The sequence below is a fragment of the Sinocyclocheilus grahami genome, unplaced genomic scaffold (genome assembly GCF_001515645.1).
Source record: "Sinocyclocheilus grahami isolate Dianchi unplaced genomic scaffold, SAMN03320097.WGS_v1.1 scaffold1374.1, whole genome shotgun sequence".
Taxonomy (NCBI): domain Eukaryota; kingdom Metazoa; phylum Chordata; class Actinopteri; order Cypriniformes; family Cyprinidae; genus Sinocyclocheilus; species Sinocyclocheilus grahami.
This window is the reverse complement of record NW_015506553.1, coordinates 32,562-52,137: the sequence shown is the minus strand read 5'-3', so window position 1 is coordinate 52,137 and position 19,576 is coordinate 32,562. Positions and strand designations below refer to the sequence as shown.

The window sequence follows — 19,576 nt, the reverse complement described above, 5'->3', positions numbered from 1 at the left end:
ATTTTGTATGACCACCATATTTTAAATCCCTTAATCCTACCACATACCTAAACGTAACAACTACCTTACTAACTAGCAGAAAAAAATCGTTTGAGTTTATTTATTAGTTTATTTAGTTTTTTAATTAGTTTATTCATTTTAAAAAGTTTACTGAGGCAAAAGTCATAGTTAATAGTGAGAGCTGGACCTTAAAATAAAGTGTGACCTTCATTTTTAATTATGTTTTAGCAGTTTTGATGCTCTCTTTATAACATCTCTTAAATGTCCTGTTTTAACAGTATTTACATCCCCTTATTTTACTTTAGCTTTAATATGTTGAAGTGAAACGCGCTCTCAGGAGTCTCTCCTTCCTGCCCAGATGGCAGATTCCTGTGCTGTTCCAGACCATTCCCCCATGGAAGTTGAGGCTGAATGCAGCACCAGGTCAGCGTCACAAAGTGTTTACAACAGCAAACATTTAAAGAGCAATCCCTGTGCATAAAAAAATAGTAGTAATAAGCAGTTTTTCTACCTATTTACTAGTGCCTCAAATGAGAAGTCTACTGAAGAGCCAAACAAAAAACTAAAAGTTGACCATGAGCATTCGACCAGTTTTTGGTGTAAGTATCATTTACTTTAACTTTAAATACAAGTGTTGTGTATGTCACTGAAAATTGGATATCAAATGAGAATTGTATATATATATATATATATATATATATATATATATATAATTATGTTGTTTTTACTCATTGCTTATTAAATATTACATGTACAGTCTGTGAAGAGTGCAAGAAGTATTTCCTGGAGGAGTGCCCTACCCATGGGCCCCCTGTTTTTGTGCCAGACACCCCTGTGGCATCAGGGGCCCCCAATCGGGCAGCTCTCACTGTACCCTCAGGCATCGAGATCCGCAGAGAAGGTGATAAGGTGGATGTCTGCTGCATGGATGAAAATATACCAAAGGGGGCGCTGTTTGGTCCTTATCAAGGCCAAATAATGGCCTCGGATAAACCCTCAGGACCGTACTCTTGGATGGTAGTTTATGTTGTATATTTAAACACCATTTAGCATAGTTGTATATATTTGTATTAATCTTTAATGCAGATAAAAACTATATTTTAATGTCAAATGTATCTATTACAGATTGTTGATAAGGACAGCAAAAATAAATTCATTGATGGGAGTGATGAAACTAATTCTAACTGGATGAGGTAATACCATGTTGCTGAGATGAACTTTAATTATTCTTTTCCTTTTCTTTGTGCTATTGTAATGTACGGATCTTGTGTTGAAAATGTTGTTTTAGTCACCTTGGTTAAGTTGATATGATTGTTCACAATATTAATTGCTTATTCCTCTCAGGTTTATTCCGATTTCTTCTGATGAGAGTAAAAAGAACCTGAGTGCGTTTCAACATGGGGAAGAAATCTACTTCAGAGTGTGTCAGAGACTGACGGTGGGCAAGAAACTCTGTGTGTGGTACAGCAGCGAGTACATGAGGCGACTGCAAAGTGTGTCTCGGGACAGCATTGACCGCAATCTGGACACAGGTGAGACACCCCTCACTGTGCTTGAGCCAAAAAAAGTTGACTAAATTGAACGATTTTGAAATAGGTCAAAAGTTAAGAATCTCCAAAGACATTTTAAGGGGCTGCTAATACAAACACTGCAGGGCCGAATCCAGATGTGGAGACTGTTGAACTGGAATACTAATATATTCTTATAAACTCCTAACAGCACATTTTAAATTTGCATCACTTTGAACCAAAATCATTTTCTAATTGAATAATAATTGGTTTGTTTTTTATAAAAGACATTTACGGGAAGATATTTCGTTTACTGGATTAGATCTGTTGTTGAACTTTAGACAAGACTGAAACTCACAACAAGATTTGACCAAAATTTAAACAATATTTACTATAATTGAAGTAGTTCAGCCAAAAATTAGCACTACATACTCATCCCAATGTTGGTTCAAACTCATTCTTCTGTGAAATACAAAAAGAATTCTACTGGTCGCCGATTTCCTTTCAATACCGTTAATGCAGACTGGAGGTTTCAAGCTTCAAAGGGGGAACCAAAGGCATCATAAAAAATAATAAATGTGATCAATATAATTTGTTTGCTAAATTTCAAGTCTTCAGTAGCTTTTTGTGAGGAATAGACCAGAATTTTATATTGAACATTTTTGATCAACAAAAAAGTACCCAGAAGAGATGTTCCAGGCCTGCAATAGTTTTAACAGGTAAGTGAAATGGGATTTATATACATTTTTTTCTTTCTTTAGCACTTTTTTCAAAATCACTTATATTTTTCCACAGTTTTTAAAAAATATGCTGTTAGTGTTACATACATTAACCATAACGCTGTTGTATTGCAGGAGTGAAATTAGAAGAACAGGAGGAGCCCAAAGGTCCAGTGTTGAGATCTGCAATGCACGGTAGAAGGACCCTAAGTAAGCATGGAAGTGATGAGGCAGAAAACCAGCCCCATGCCAAGAAAAAGAAGATTGACCTCATTTTCAAAGATGTCCTGGAAGCATCTCTGGAGGCTAATCAAAGCCAGAACAACCCCCTGAACAGCACCTTGTCTTTTCCAAGAGCAAGAACAAATGTCTGCCAGGTTTTCAGCCAGCCTGACGCAGAGTGTAAAGAGTCCGTCTTCACCTCTGGATTGGCTTCCATGGAACATCACGAGAGTGGGTTTGATGCAAAATGCATTAAAATGGAAAAAACAGAAGAAGATGCGACCCTGACTGGCGAAGGACCATCAACATCTTTCTGCCCAAACTGTGTGAGGTTAAAACGACGAATCCGTGAGCTGGAGGCTGAACTGCTCCATCTCAGAGGACAGGGGCATGCTGAAATTAAGCCTGTACCACCATCTGAGCCCCTTCCTAGTGAGGACCTCAGAGGTAGGTTTGCACCTGGGATGGAACACTACCATGGATAAGAGTCTTTCTGGAGTAGATATTGATGATTTTCTTTTTTAAATATATATAGACTATTTTGTCTTGTAGTTAATCAATCACTGTTAACATTCTTTTGTTGTTGCTTTTTTGCATTTTTGCTGGTGATTGTGTGATTGCCAAATTTGTTGAAATGTTTCAAATGGAAGTGCACTCTTAATTAAAAGTTTTAATAAAATAATGAGTGTTTTCTTTTTGGAGCCTGCAACTAAAGTTTAAGTCTTTGATTGTTTGGTTTGTGGAATTAAGAATGTTTTAATTTAATCATACTTAAACATGATTTGTATTAGTGTATTAGTTGATATAGAACTTGAGATATCATGAACTGTATTGAGAAGGTGTGCTTACAATAGGTGTAAAAATGCCTTCATTCATGCCAAAACTAATCAATAAGAAATTGTTTAATTTAAACTTGCTTTATGTTGGTTTTCAGATTAATTCTGTGCTCTGTTTGCTCATTTGTTGTAGATGCCATGACGCCTGTCCCAGCGGTGCTTGAGGAAGATGACCAGGATGTTGATTCTGCTGATGAATCCATTTCTGCTGACCTCATGGTGGCTACGGATGAGTCTTCAAAACTCTCGATGGGCTCAGGTCGTCGGATTCGTCGCTTCAAACAGGAGTGGCTGAAGAAGTTCTGGTTTCTCCGTTATTCGCCCACACTGAATGAGATGTGGTGCCACGTGTGCCGACAATATACCGTCCAGTCCTCCCGCACCTCTGCTTTTATTATTGGTTCCAAGCAATTCAAAATCCACACCATTAAACTTCATAGCCAGAGCAATCTGCACAAGAAGTGTTTGCAACTTTACAAACTTCGCATGCACCCGGAGAAGACCGAGGAGATGTGTCATAATATGCTGACTCTTTTCAATGCTGCCTACCATCTGGCTTTGGAAGGACGACCATTTTCCGATTTGCGACCCTTGGCGGAGCTCCTCAAGAAGTGCGACCTCAAAGTGGTAGATCAGTACATGAATGAAAATGACTGTCAGATTCTCATCCAACACATTGCTCGAGCATTCAAAGAGGATTTGGCCGAGAAGATTCGCCTTTCGCCCTTTCTAAGCATCATCATGGATGGCCAGAACGATGAGCTCTTGGCTGACACTGTTGCCATTTACGTCCAGTTCACCACCACTGATGGACTTCCTACCACTGAGTTCCTTTCCCTACAAAGGCTTTGTGGAGGCAATGTGGAAGGCTACCTCCAGGCTGTGGATCGTGCCTTTGGTGTCCTTGGTCTAAGAATTCAGGACATGCTAGTTGTTGGCTTGGGAATAGATGGCTCAAACCTCTCCTCTAGTCTGAGGGCAAAAATTTACATAGCCATACGAAAGACAATCCCTTGGGTGTTATGTCTACCTGTGATGATCCATCGTCCCCATTTAGAGGTGCTGGATGCTATCAGTGGAAAGGAACTGTCTTGCTTGGAGGATTTGGAAAACAACTTGAAGCAACTTCTTAGCTTCTACCGGTATTCTCCTCGTATGATGGCTGAGTTGAGGACGACAGCACCAACTCTGTCTGAGGAAACTGAGTTTCTTGGGGATATAAGGGCTGTGCGTTGGATTATAGGTGAACCCAATGTTCTCAATGCCCTAATCAAGGACTATCTAGAGGTGGTTGCTCACTTGAAGAGCATAAGCAGCCAAACCCAGAGAGGTGATGCTGCTGCCATTGCTCTGTCTCTCCTACAGTTCCTGTTGGATTATCAGTCGGTGAAGCTGATCTATTTTCTGTTGGACATCATTGCTGTCTTTTCACGACTTGCTTTCATATTTCAGGGGGACTATCTGTTGCCGTCACAGGTGGACGCAAAAATTGAGGATGCCATTTATGAGATTGGTCAATTGGTGGACTCCCCAGGGGAGTACCTACAGGAGTTTGAGGACAACTTTCGGGAGAGTTTTAATGGCGTGGAGCTCAAGAACTTGCGGGTTGCTGAGTCCAAGTTTCAGTCCATTCGAGAGAAGATCTGTCAGCGAAGTCAAGGCATCCTGGCCCAACGTTTTGATCCACACAGTCGCACAGTGGTCCAGGCTTGTCAGGTCCTTGACCTGGCCTCGTGGCCTCTTAACAGGGATGATCTTGGTGCATATGGAGAGGAGGAGATCCTTGTCATTTTTGACCACCTGGAAACTATTCCGTCATCTGGCCGTGAGCTCTCTCAAGAAAGAATAGATGCCCGAGGAAGCCTTGTAGTTGAATGGAGGGATCTAAAAGCTGATTATTGTAGTGTGAATGGTTTTAAAGAAGTAGTCAGCCACATCTTCAGATATAAGCAACGTTTTCCTCTTCTCAATCACATCCTGCAGGTTGTCAGGGTCTTGCCAACGTCATCGACATGCTGTGACAAAGGAAGATGCTCGTTGCAAAAAGTGCGCAGAAATTGCCGTTCCAGACTAACTCTGGAGCAGATCAACGATCTGCTCACCATGGCCGTTAACGGACCGCCTATCAGGAGCTTTGATGGAAAGCGAGCATTGGACAGCTGGTTTGAAGAGAAATCCGGGAACAGCTATTCACCCTCTGCAGAAGTGCTGAGCAGAATGTCCACCGCCGAACAAAAGTCTGTGTTGCACAATATGGATATGAATGCAGAGTATTATCCAGATATTTGACTGATCGGCACCAATTACTCAGCCAACATAATTCCAAAAAGCCATCTCATTGGAAAAGGGCTGATCGGGACTATAATGTGATTGGCCAAGTAGTTTGACACTGGCCCTGCTGCTAAATTGGCCTAGATCAGCATCTTCTCTAAGAGTCGGTATGAATGCCTTTGCAGGTCGCAGGCTCATGAAACGCTTTCAAATGTTCATGTAAATGGTTGTGATGTGTTGATATGTGTTTTTGTTCCAAAGAGAAACTATTTTCTAGTTGTGAGGATTGTTGCCTTTAGGTGAATGTTCGACTGAGCACCATTTCATCAGATATTGGTGAGTGAAGCCTCCTTACAGTCTTCTTTTTTTAATCTCTGAAAATGTCATCATCTTGCAAAAAACGATTCAACTAAAACCTTTCTGGAAAAACAGTTTTATTGTTATATCTGCAATATAGTTGGAGCAATCATTCTGTATTTGTACTTAGACTTGTGTGTATGGAAATTATATAACAAAAAGTGTTTAATTTTTATAGCATGCTCTTTATGCTGGTTATTGCTAATTGGAATGGAAATAGCCACTATTTTGCCATGCAGTATATTCCTAAATAATTTTTTAGATACTCTTTAGTTAACCATTACTCTTAAGATTATATGTAAATCTTGGTTTGATAACATGTTGATGTGCCATAATACTTTATGCAATCAGGTACCTGTAATGTGCAGTTTACACCCAATCTGATTTAAAGATTTCAAATATATAGCCTAAATATGCAAGGTTTAACCTTACCGAGAAAAAAAAAGTTTTTTTAGCATGTGCTGGTGCTTGATTTCTGGTACATATTTTTATGTACAGCTACCGGCAGCCATGCCGGACACCCTTATGAGCCAGTTCAAATTATAGTTACATTTTCTGATTCCACATCAAAGCAACAAATATATCTTTACTTTTTAAAGCTGCATAGAGGCGGTCTAAATAGTCAGATGTTTACTAAAAATTTTTAAATGATGAACAGAAAATATTTCAGTAATAATACCCCAAAATTGTATCACTGTCTGTCTCAGCAATACTTTTCACCCAATACAAATATGTGTGCATGACGTCACCACTAGTAGGAGACACTGTACCACAATTTACCCTTGGATGAAATTTTTGTATCTGAAAGAATAGCACATAGCAAAGTCATACAAGAACAAAGCTTTTATATTTTTGATTGTGTTATTATGTGCATTCGTGTATTCTAGCAGTGCATGTGTTATGGTCAGCACCATATATTTTTCACTGACTTTAATTTCACATTATTTTTGTCTTACCTTGCCTTGCCACTAAATTCCATCTATTATACCTGTGCAATATACAGTATATATATTTTACACTTAAATTGTATATTCTTAAATACAAGCAAGTTTAATACTTACTAATAATGTTCTTTGAAACTGTGGAATTTGGAGGTTTCCAACATGACTCGGCATGTTTTACAAGATAACTTTTTTAAAATTTTCTTCATCTTGTGCTAAAAAGTTCCATATTTTTCAGTCATAACTGTTTTTAAAAAACTATTTCTCAAGGTTAAAAAAAGGAGTCACCAGTAGAGATCTATTAATAGGCTTTTTAATAGTAATATTTTCAATGTTGCAGTTGAAATTTAACATGTTGATTTTATTCATACAGTTGTTAAAGCATCTTTATTATCAGTTTAGAAAATATTGTAATTTGTGGTATATCTCAAATTATCAATTTTAAATGTAGTAATATTGAAGAGTATTGATTGTTCTCCCTGTATATATCTGTGCAAAATCAAAAAGGAGCAGTTAAATGCAGTCTTCTCTAAAGTTATGTTAAAGGGTTACTCCACCCCAAAATTAAAATTTTGTCACTTACCCCCATGTCGTTCCAAACCCGTAAAAGCTTTGTTCGTCTTCGGAACACAATATAAGATATTTTGGATGAAAACCAGGAGGCTTGTGACTGTCCCATTGACTGCCAAGTATATTACACTGTCAAGGTCCAGAAAAGTATGAAAGACATCGTCAGAATAGTCCATCTGCCATCAGTGGTTCAATCTGAATTTTATGAAGCGGCAAGAATACTTTTTGTATGCGAAGAAAACAAAAATAACGACTTTATTCAACAATATGTCTCCTCTGTGTCTCTCCGCATCACCGTAGAGCCAGAATAGCGTACGCTGCTTGCGTTCAGCGGATATTCTCCAAAATGGCGCTACAGTGAAGCAGAGAGACACAGAGGAGACGAATTGTTGAATAAAGTCGTTATTTTTGTTTTCTTCGCATACAAAAAGTATTCTTGCCGCTTCATAAAATTCAGATTGAACCACTGATGGCAGATGGACTATTCTGACGATGTCTTTCATACTTTTCTGGACCTTGACAGTGTAATTTACTTGGCAGTCAATGGGACAGTCACAAGCCTCCCGGTTTTCATCCAAAATGTCTTAAATTGTGTTCCGAAGATGAACAAAGCTTTTACGGGTTTGGAATGACATGGGGGTAAGTGATTAATGACAAAATTTTCATTTTAGGGTGGAGTAACCCTTTAACCTTTAACTATACACGTGTACAGTTAAGGCTGGACTATCTTCCATGTGCTGCAACGTTTTATATTAATCAAACTGAAATGGCTTGTCTTTATTTTAAAATATATTTCGATTTTGCACGACTGAAAATTTAGCATGTTTAAATCCTCAGAAAGTTTGTATTTTATGGAAAGAGTTATTTCAATAAATCCATTTTTATTCTGTTTGAATGAATGTACATTTTAAAAACAGAAATTTCAAAAACAGTGTTCTACGCAAAAGATTACTCTCATTTAATTGGTCAAACTATTATGTTTCATAGCAGTTAGCTATTTTTGTTAGCATTTCATGCGTTAGTGAGCAATTGATGGCATAGCATACCCACATCTGTACTCATGAGTAGCAAAAGGATTGTAAGGATTAATAAGTGAGCTGCCAAAAATCTAAACTTTTTTTTTTATGTATGTATATGAATGCTTTTGAATGTTAGACCGTTACCTCACAGTGTGGTATGCCATCGAGTGAATCTTCTCGTATGGTGTTGGGAGGTATATGCCGTAGCTGTGTCAAAGCAAACATTTGCTCATCTTCAATTTTGATTTCTCATAAAATGAGCCAAAGTTAAGTCTGATTTTATTTAGTTAAGGCTTTAATGTGTATTTTCCTTTAATCGAATACGATGTGTACCAAATGTAAACGTTATGTCTAGATTCATAATTTAGTATTTTCTTGATTTAGTTGTCATGTAAACACAATAATGTGCATTGTCCGTTTCATGAATTATTATGAAATGTTTTTTATCTGGGAGACACCTCAAGTTACTTCTGATTTCAAGTTTATTTTCAAACAAAATAAGTGAATGGTAGCTCCATATTTCCATTCAGTTCCTTCTTGCAAAGAGAAATATGTCTTTTACTTGGATTTACATGGCTTGTCTTTATTTTAAAATATATTTCGATTTTGCACGACTGAAAATTTAGCATGTTTAAATCCTCAGAAAGTTTGTATTTTATGGAAAGAGTTATTTCAATAAATCCATTTTTATTCTGTTTGAATGAATGTACATTTTAAAAACAGAAATTTCAAAAACAGTGTTCTACGCAAAAGATTACTCTCATTTAATTGGTCAAACTATTATGTTTCATAGCAGTTAGCTATTTTTGTTAGCATTTCATGCGTTAGTGAGCAATTGATGGCATAGCATACCCACATCTGTACTCATGAGTAGCAAAAGGATTGTAAGGATTAATAAGTGAGCTGCCAAAAATCTAAACTTTTTTTTTTATGTATGTATATGAATGCTTTTGAATGTTAGACCGTTACCTCACAGTGTGGTATGCCATCGAGTGAATCTTCTCGTATGGTGTTGGGAGGTATATGCCGTAGCTGTGTCAAAGCAAACATTTGCTCATCTTCAATTTTGATTTCTCATAAAATGAGCCAAAGTTAAGTCTGATTTTATTTAGTTAAGGCTTTAATGTGTATTTTCCTTTAATCGAATACGATGTGTACCAAATGTAAACGTTATGTCTAGATTCATAATTTAGTATTTTCTTGATTTAGTTGTCATGTAAACACAATAATGTGCATTGTCCGTTTCATGAATTATTATGAAATGTTTTTTATCTGGGAGACACCAGGTCTTAGGCCTAAGGAACAAAGTTACTTCTGATTTCAAGTTTATTTTCAAACAAAATAAGTGAATGGTAGCTCCATATTTCCATTCAGTTCCTTCTTGCAAAGAGAAATATGTCTTTTACTTGGATTTACACATTATACACCCTTTCTTCCTGAAAACTTATAACACTGGAACTCAAGAATATGAAATGTATACCTGGAGAATGTGTACATGTATTATAGAAACCTACTTAAAATGACAGCATATGGAAACTATATTCAACAAATAATGGTTTAATAAAGTTTTTTTTATGTTATTGTCATCTATTGTGAAGTATTGTTATGTTATTATGTTTTTACTGGTTTGAATGGGTGCCAAACAGCTGATAAAAACATTAAAATAACCCACAAGTACGCTTGTAAACAGTGTTTGATCCGTGCATACTACTCTCCTGATTCAGACGAGATGACTTTTCTGCAATATTATGGATAGAACGCTCATATCATACGGGAAGTGTAATTCTTCAAGTTGTGTGAATTGCTTGTGGATCATTGTGATGCGTTTATCAGCTGTTTGGACTCTCATTCTGACGGCACCCATTCACTGTAGTGGATCCATTTGTGAGCAAATGATGTAGTGCTACATTTCCCTAAACGTATTCCGATGAAGAAACAAACTCCTCTACGTCTTGGATGGCCTGAGGGTGAGTTAGTTTTCAGCAATTTAAAATTTTTTGGTGAACTATTCCTTTAATTGAGTCACCATTTATAGATACGATGATTTCATGTTTAAATAGAAAGCCATTTCTTGATTGATGCATATTAAAAAATAATGTAATATATATATTTTTTTTTTTATTAACTAGACGCATACACACATGATTTAAAATGCTACACTGAATGCTACAGCCCAAACAAAGATCAAGTGCTCTTTGTTGCTTGTCTGACCACTGCTTCATTGTTCATCTGTGCCTGTGTTTGGTCCTTTAAACACAGTCCCATTCCAGCACTGTGGAAAAAGTCAATCATCACGCCTTCTCCTGGATATTAGCATTCTGACATGTGATGGGTGATTTTCTGCTCCCTTTGCTAAGGTAGCGGAAAAGCAACAACATGAGTACTTGTGTGGGCTGCCGCACAAACAACAGTACTTCACTGTTTTAAATCCCAACAAATCCATTTGCTTAACCCCAATTATTCTGCTATCATCAGATCCAGATTCAGAGTTGTATTTCATGCCTTTTCAGATTCAGTCTGAAATAAGGGTGGCATTGAGATGACATTTGAATTGAGTGCTTCCATGACTGCAGAAAGGCTCTAGGAAGTGTGACACAGGCCTTATTGTCAGCACCAGCTGCAGTGTTGGGAAACGTAGCAGAAAGGATTGGGGTTTAATTCTCGTGGTCAGTCGTTACGCTGTACAAAGAGAGAGACAATTAGATTGAACTAAAGTTCTGTGAAGATTCTGTATAAGATCTTTGTAAAGGCAAATTCTGAATGTGCTCCGTTTTAGGTTAATATAACCCAGTTCTAGCTGTGCAAGATAATCATTTAGCGAAATGCAATTGTTTTTTAGATGCGTTATGATGTCATTCGCTTCTAACTATTTTACTTGTACAAAAAGAGTCTGTTAAGCTCTATATTGCAAACTGTTATCATATTAGTTTAATTTATTATCATAAACACTGGTTTGTAGTGCAAGTAGTTTTACTGTTCATTGCACTTGTAGTTATTTACCTATAGCTGCTATGAGTCACCAACGCGCAGGCATTGTAATATATTAATGGATATTAATTATAATGACTGTTAAACATAATCTTGTCTCGTTTTTCAGATCCCTTTAATCTGTCTTGGCATCTAGGAGAAACTCCATCAATGACATCATTCATGTAGGGCAAGGGTGAGGCTGGGCGAGAGCTCGAGCAGGGAAGAGGTGGCACGAAGAATGCTTTTGGACTGTTGAAACGCACAAGCTTGGATTAACCCTGAATATTTTGGGCAGGGTAAGTGATATTTAATATATTTCTGATGCTATTATTTTCCTACAGCTGTCATACAAGTATTGCACAAGATATTTGAACTGCGCAATTATGCTTTTCAGTTTTATTTGATGTATTATATTATTTAATTATATATATATATATATATATATATATATATAGTATAAACAACATTTATACTTTTTATATGTGTGTATATATATATATATATATTGTATATACAGTACTTGTCAAAAGTTTGCAAACATTGTGATTTTTAAATGTTTTGAAGTCTTTTCTGCTCACCGAGGCTGCTTTTATGTGCTGAAAAATACAGTAAAAAACTAATATTGTGAAATAGTTTTTCAATTAAAAAAACACAATTTAAAACCGTTTTCTATGTGAATATATTGTAAAATATATTTTACTCCTGTGATGCAAATTTTTTTTTTTTCACAAATAATGATGGAAACCCTCTTAAAGTTATGATAACCTCCAACTTGTCTTAAATCTCCAAAAGGTAAGGTGTTTGATGGATTTATTGTTGATGGGATTTTTAGTGGATGTAAGAATTCAGTTTATGCGATTAGTACATTTTAACTGAAAGGCTACATCATTTTTATAGTATAAATAAGTTAATAAGTTAATTTCGAACTTGGTTTCCTTTTTATAAAAATGCTTGAAAAATATGCTCCATTTAAAATAACATTAATTTGAAAAATAAAATAAGTGACTTATTTTTTTAAACAATCTATTCTATTCTATTCACTGATTAACAGTTCTCATTTTCTAGGTGGGAAGACCATTCGCCGGTGCATTCGTTACACTGACTGTGATAACTCTCGTCTGTCCCAGAAGTTTCCGTCGATATCAGAATATACTTACAGGTGCTGCAACACTGACCTGTGTAACAGTGGACCAGCGACCGTGGCAAGCACGTGGATCTTATCCCTGCTGGCGGTGCTCACTGGCCTCTGGTCCTGCTGCATCACTGCATGATTTCTCACTAGTGTCCTCGAAGGCTATTTCTTGCCATACCCTTTATGGATATCTATATATTCACTATGTACTATTATTTGTGATTGTTTGGTTTTAACTAACGACTTATATATCAAAAAGCACTGCTTGTTGTAAACTATTTTTATTCTAATACCATTGTTTTCTGACTTTTTCTTTTCAATTTAAAATTATTTTATTTTATTTTGGCTGATATTTAAAAAGAATGCAGCAAGATGTTTGATCTTTTCATAAATTACTTTTGTATGTAGTATATTTACATTAATAAATTAACTACCCTTTACCATCTTATAAGTCCAGTTTCACACCACCTGCAATGGTTCAAGTGTCCATTCAGCACCGCGGACAGCTCCACTTCAACTATCCATTTAAATGCAGCACCTAACATCAATATAACACTAAATGACTAAAAAGGAGGAATATATTCAGTGAGTGGATTTGAAACAGACGACTTTAAAATCTCCACCATCTGAACACAGATGGAACCGCTTCATTCGCTGTAAAGTCTGCCCAGCTGTTGACCCCTAATCCTGTGACATAACATGCCGTTTTCCAAAAAAAAGTAAAGTAAATTTCAGGAATTCCTTCAGTCAGATATATAAAATGTCATATGCTTTATTAAATATGTGAAATACACAAAATAAATTAACTCACTGATATGTAAACTGTTAAATCAACATGGAATGTATTCCCTAATTTTCACATTTAAATTGGACACAAACGTGAAGGTATGTATGGAAGGGGTTCAGGTCCTCTAGTTCACAACACAATTGCACAAGCCCACGCAATGTAAACAATATTTCAACACTTACACACTAAACAACTATGATAGCCACATTAAAGGGATAGTCCACCCGAAAATTATAATTTTGCCATCATTTACTCACCCTTATGTCATTCCAATCTTGTATGACTTTCTTTCTGCTGTGCAATGTAGAAGATATTTTGAAGAATGTTGGTAACGAAATGGTTTCGGTTTCCATTGGTTTCCATTGTATGGATAAAAACAATATATGTCAATGGAAACCAAAACTGTTTTTTTTTTTAAATCCACAGAGGGAAAAAAAAACAGATTCGGAATGGCATGAGGGTGAGTAAATGATAACAAATGGTTTTATTTCTTATTGACCTCCACTGTATTTTCTATTTGTACAATGGAAGTCAATGGGAACCAAAACTGTTTATTTACAACATTCTTCAAAATATCTTCTTTTAAAGAATGTTGGTAACTAAACAATTTTGGTTCCCATTGACTTACATTGTTCTTTTACATTCAGCAGAAGAATGAAAGTCAAAATGTGTTTGTTATGACATGAGAGTTAGTAAATGACAGAATTTTCATTTTTGGGTGTACTATCCCTTAAAAAAAAAGTTACAAACACATCACATCTCATAAAACAAGATTAGAACACAAAAAGGCAATGAACTGGAATATTTTTTAAAAGGGCTTATGGTATCAAAACCCAACATACAAACATATACAGCTGCCACATGTTTGCTTTAACAGCAGCAGTAATACATTTTAATTTAGGTATATGCCATATTTAATTTGACGTGAATAAAAAAAACTAATCTGTGGTGGATAGAAACAGTCTGTTCAACAGTTTGTGCAGAGTTAAGGTTTTTGGTCATCATGTTTAATTTCACAGCTTGAAAGTTGTCTCTGTTGACTGTACTTCTATCCCCCACAGCCTGCTTTTTATTCTCACTGAATGAATTATGGCATCTACCCTAACTATGGTTCATATCTTGACTAGTACTGCCAAGATACCACATTTTTCTGTTAAAACAATCCTAAAATTCATTATATTGCTGGCAGAAAAGGACAAAATCTACAAGAAATTCTCAGAGGTATTCGTAAACAGTGCCACAGTTGTCCATGTTTTGACAGTTTACAAACATGTGGAGTGTAATATTCTTGAATATTAAAGGGATAGTTCTCCAAAAAATGGAAATTGTGTCATCATTTCTTCACCCTCATGTTGTTCCAAACCCATTAGACTTTGGTTAACCTTCGAAACACAAATTATGTTATTCTGAATGAAACTTGAAAGATTTCTGTCCCTCCATTGAAAGTCCAGGAAATCAAAACTTAGAAGAACCAAAAAGGATTTGCTGTTAATCAAATTTTCATTTACAAGTTTTGTGAAGATATAAAAGTCTTATGAATTTGGAATGCCATGAGGGATGACAGAATTTTCATTTTTAGGTGAACTATAACTTTAAGTGAACTAATTACCAGTTACTTCTAGGTTATTTCTACTTCCATACCTGAAAAACCAAATAAATGTTTTTGTTCTAATCGCTCATGTCCTCCACTGTTTCTTCTTCAATCTCTCTGCCTATTTCCTCAAGTTTCACCGTTTTCTTTTGCCCCTTCTTCTCCTCCTCCTTCTCCGCTGGCACGTACCAAGGCTTGGCTGCCGTGTCATCGCAGGCCCGGCCGCCGCCCCTCCTGTACCCGCCCCGTCCCGCCCTCACCAGCCCCCAGCCCTGAGGTTTACCCTCATGGGGTCCGCTGTCCTGCACGCCCCTGGTCTGGTCCAGCTCCTTAGCACTGAGCGTCGGCATCCGGACGGGGACGGTGTTTCCAAATTTGGAGTAGTCGATTGAGTAGCGCCCATCCTCCTCCGTCATAATGGAGACGAAACGCCGACCCCACAAGATCTCCTCTGGCGTGTAGGATGTGCGGGCCTGCATGGTGATGCCGGTGGTCTCCACAACACCTGGTAGAACAGACACATCGGCTCGCTTTCAAAACCTAGTGAGCTATACAGGCAGCTAATTCTTTTCAGTTTAGTTCATTAATTCAAAATTATTACAATAAAGAGAAGTGCACTCCATTCACCTTCCAAAATGACAATGATCTCCAGGTCTTCGGTAGCCAGTGACTGCGCTGAGATCTCGTACAGCGGACTTCCTCTGTCAATGGTGTGACTGATTATAAGTGGAGAGACAAGGAATATGCCGTTGCTCCTGAGAGGATTTTCCACCTGGATATCGAGCTGACAGACAGGAATCACCTCACCCTCCGCAGTCACTGTCCGCCGAATCACCTGAATAACGGAAATAAAGATTAGGGTGGAATTCAACTTTTGGACAGAAGAGCTACACTCTTACAAATAAACGTTCCAAAAGGAAGGTTTTCACAGTGATGCTAGAGAAGAACCATTTTTGGTTTCCCAAAGAACCATTTAGTGAACAGTTCTGAAGTACATTTAAAAAATCTTTAATGTCAAAAATGGAAAGGCTCCATTGACATTAAAGGTTCTTCATGGAACCATAGATGCCAATAAAGAACCTTTGTTTTTCAGAGAGTAGAAGATATTTGTCACCTGCAGCTGTATTGTGGCTGAGATGATCATGCTCTTCCTCAGATCCCCGACACGGAACATGAACGTTGGTCGGCCATTCCGCGGGGCAATGACTGCGTTACGGGAGAAGATGAGGGTCTCTGCTCTCCGGTTGGCTTGAGCTGTCTTCATGAATACACAGCCCAGCATGATGGCGTTGATGATCAGGCCCAGAATGTTCTGGATAATGAGGACTATGATGGCCAGTGGACATTCCTCCGTCACCATTCGTCCTCCAAAACCAATAGTCACCTGATATCACAGAAATGACTGATATTACAGGTTCAGAAAGCTCAGCCATTTGGACCTCAATGGGTCAACAATCGGATTCAAATCCATCCAGATTGCTCCTTACCTGCACCTCAATGGAGAACAGAAAAGCAGACGTGAAGGAGTGAATGGAAGTGACACACGGCACAGGTCCAGGCTCGTTGGGATCTCGAGGCTCCAGATCGCCATGAGCGAACGCTAAAAGCCACCACACCATGGCAAAGAGCATCCAGGAGCAGAGGAATGCCGAAGTGAAGATGAGCAAAGAATGCTGCCATTTCAGGTCCACCATGGTGGTGAAAACATCTTGGAGAAACCGGCCCTGAGACGCAACAGAATCTAATCAATAAAGTGTACTGCATCTGTTGTCTAATAACACGTTATACTACAATATGTGAGTGAATTTAAACATTTGCATAGTTCATTTGGGCAACACACCTGTTCTCGTATATTCTTGTGGGCAACATTACACGACCCGCTCTTGGTGATGAAACGGGCCCTCTGTGACTTTGGCCGGATGCGACTGGGTTGTGTGGCATCCTCAGCGAGTCGTGTCAACAGGAAACCATCAGCCAAAATGCCTTTGCGGGCCAGCATTATGCCAATCTATGGCTGATTGGTGCTCCACACTACAAAAAAAAACAAAGAAATAGATATATAAATTAAATGCACTAATTTTAAATGAAAAATTACATTGCATTAAGGGGTTGTCTTTAAAACACTTTTTAATAAAAAATACATGTCACAATTAAATTACATTATTTTCCCACCTAAACTCAAACATTTTTTAGGCCTATATTTAAGATTTAAGCATCATCAAGTTGAATTACACAGTTTCAAGAAAATAATAAACTTAACGTGGTGCATATTTGTCGTTCATACATAAATGCAACCGGATTTATGTAATAGAACTAATAAAATGTTGTAGTATAATATATAATATGTTTTAAATTAAATTATAGCATTTAAATACGTTTCATTGAAATTTCAGAAAGGTTTGTCCCTCTTTCGTTTGGTACATAATTTCAGTTGAACTTCGCACATTTTATTACATTAAAAGCCTTATTTAAATGCCTTTTAGAGTGCATTGTATAAAGATCGTGGATGTGATCATTCGACACAAGCACTGAAAAATCACAAGCTGCACTCCTGTTAAAGCATCATTATTAAAACAGTTAATAATATTTTTTTTTAAATCACCTTAAACCCTTTGTTGCTTTGTATCTGCGCATATATATCTACTTCAAATACAGGGCAATCGAAAATATATTTAATTTAATCTTCACTACAAAATCCACACGCGCAGTTATACATGCAAATATTATCAAATTGAATTATGCATCCGTTATTGCATTTTGCTACTCGTCGTTACGATGACCGCATAATCAAGGTTATGCATTATAAAATAAAGATGCTTACCAGCACAACAGTGACACGCGCTGTTTATTTCATATCAATGTCATTTTAAAAAAATTATAATATTAGCCGAATAAAACGTTTAAAGCAAACCCAAGCAGATGGCTGGCTAGGAAGCTTATGCAATCAGACAGAGTCCGTATGATAGAAAAATGAATGACTGGCGGACAAACATATCCCACAATCCCCCGCGGCTGCTGCTGCGCTACACTGTACGCCGCGTCGCTGTTCAGCGGTTCGCTTCGTGATAAATGCGCGCTGTTTTACAGTTGTCAACAATTGTACTGAACGTATATGTGCTAGCTTTGGTTTAAGACGTTATTTACCGTTAAAACGAATAGTTTGTACTGGTGTTCGGCGTGTTTTAGAGTTGTTAGCTGATTAGCTCTTTAAAGATGGCTGATCCGTGGAATCGAGGTAAGTGACACGTAGCAGTTTTCATATAATATACAGTCATATTTTCATTTCAGCTGTTTTATTAGAATCTCCACTTAATATTAAAATATGATGATGCCTCTTTGGTCTAAAAAAATAACATTTATTGTTGATGTTGCCTGTAGGGTTGCCAACTTCAGAAAAGGAAAATAAGGGACAATCGTGGTTTTTCATAGAAAAATAAGGGATACACACAGGCCTATTATATATATATATATATATATATATATTTAAATGGAGTCTCTTTTGCTCATCAATGCTGTATTTATTTGATCAAAAATACAGAAAAAAACAGTAATACTATTAAATATTATTGCAATTTCTAATATTGGTTTCCTATCTTATTATACGTTAAAATATAATTTTTAGCATCATTACTCCAGTCCTCGGTGACATGATCCTTTTATAAATCATTCTTATTCTGATTTATTATCAGTGTTGAAACTGTTGTGCTGCGTAATATTTTTTTGGAGCCTGTGTTTCATAAACAAAATACAAATGTAAAAAGAACAGAATTTATTCCAAATGGAAGTCTTTTCTAACTATCACTTTTTATCCATTTAACACATCCTTGCTGAATAAAAGTATTCTAAAAGTTTCTTAAAAAAAGAAAAAACGTTTTTTTGTGTTTTTTTTAATAATTGTGTATATTTAACACACAATTTTGATTTTGAATAAATACTGTTCTTTTTAACTTTTTATTTATTAAAGAATCCTGAAAAAAATATAACGGGTCCCAAAAAATACAACTGTTTCCAACATTGATTATAAATCAGCATATCAGAATGATTTCTGAAGGATCATGTGACACTCAAATCTGGAGTAATGATGCTGAATATTCAGCTTTGCTTCACAGGAGTAAATTACATTTTAAAGTATATTAAAATAGAAAGCTGTTTTGTTAAATTGCAATAATAGGCTATTTCACAAAATCACAGTTTTTTTCTGTATTTTTGATCAAATAAATGCAGGCTTGATGAGCATAAGAAACCTCTTTAAAAAACATTAAAAATCTTACTGATCCCAAACTTTTGAACGGCAGTGTATAGGCTATATATGGGTGTTTTATTCACATCTTATTTTTATTATCTGTGTGTTGTTGTTGTCTCCGTGTACTGGAAGCTTGTGACACTAAAACAAATTCCTTGTATGTGCAAACATACTTGGCAATAAAGCTCTTTCTGTCTTCTGATGCGTGTGTGTAATATACATTAGGCATACTGCAGTATATATGAAAATGCATATTTTTCAATTAAAGAGGACTTACAGAATAAATATTAACTGCTTTGGGTGCTTGACACTTCATTGGTCATTTTGTGTTTTAAGAATGATATTCAAGGTTAAGAATACACTGAAAGTTACTTAAATATAAATACGACTTTCCTTATTGATCACGTCTT

At 36.6% G+C, this 19,576-nt stretch overlaps 3 protein-coding genes and 1 long non-coding RNA gene across 5 annotated transcripts in view; 3 read left to right on the top strand and 1 right to left on the bottom strand.

Annotated features, from left to right (window-relative positions):
• The first annotated feature begins 310 nt into the window (after nucleotides 1-310).
• LOC107569704 (zinc finger protein 862-like) lies at nucleotides 311-6,941 on the top strand. Of its 2 annotated transcripts, XM_016255838.1 has the most exons (7): nucleotides 311-423; nucleotides 523-599; nucleotides 758-1,017; nucleotides 1,126-1,193; nucleotides 1,345-1,532; nucleotides 2,363-2,896; nucleotides 3,419-6,941. In XM_016255838.1, exons 1-7 carry the CDS (start codon nucleotides 359-361, stop codon nucleotides 5,572-5,574), a joined length of 3,348 nt encoding a protein of 1,115 aa, XP_016111324.1. In that variant the 5' UTR covers nucleotides 311-358; the 3' UTR covers nucleotides 5,575-6,941. The 2 variants fall into 2 exon arrangements, with proteins under 2 accessions (XP_016111324.1, XP_016111327.1); XM_016255841.1 differs by lacking the exon at nucleotides 2,363-2,896.
• A 3,094-nt stretch (nucleotides 6,942-10,035) lies between these two features.
• Nucleotides 10,036-19,576, top strand: part of LOC107569708 (uncharacterized) — an 11,927-nt gene continuing 2,386 nt past the window's right edge. The window contains exons 1-2 of the long non-coding RNA XR_001606936.1: nucleotides 10,036-10,045; nucleotides 14,213-14,214. This is a non-coding gene — a long non-coding RNA (uncharacterized lncRNA). The remainder of the gene's footprint in view (nucleotides 10,046-14,212; nucleotides 14,215-19,576) is intronic.
• LOC107569705 (ATP-sensitive inward rectifier potassium channel 11-like) lies at nucleotides 14,234-17,826 on the bottom strand. The gene is made up of 6 exons (XM_016255842.1): nucleotides 17,745-17,826; nucleotides 16,764-16,954; nucleotides 16,411-16,647; nucleotides 16,038-16,307; nucleotides 15,551-15,758; nucleotides 14,234-15,428 (listed from the first exon to the last, which is right to left on the bottom strand). Exons 2-6 carry the CDS (start codon nucleotides 16,920-16,922, stop codon nucleotides 15,001-15,003), a joined length of 1,302 nt encoding a protein of 433 aa, XP_016111328.1. The 5' UTR covers nucleotides 16,923-16,954; nucleotides 17,745-17,826; the 3' UTR covers nucleotides 14,234-15,000.
• LOC107569707 (BET1-like protein) overlaps nucleotides 17,926-19,576 on the top strand; it is a 3,939-nt gene continuing 2,288 nt past the window's right edge. Inside the window, exon 1 of the mRNA XM_016255844.1 lies at nucleotides 17,926-18,158. Coding sequence (XP_016111330.1) covers nucleotides 18,137-18,158 — 22 coding nt within the window. The 5' untranslated portion in view covers nucleotides 17,926-18,136. The remainder of the gene's footprint in view (nucleotides 18,159-19,576) is intronic.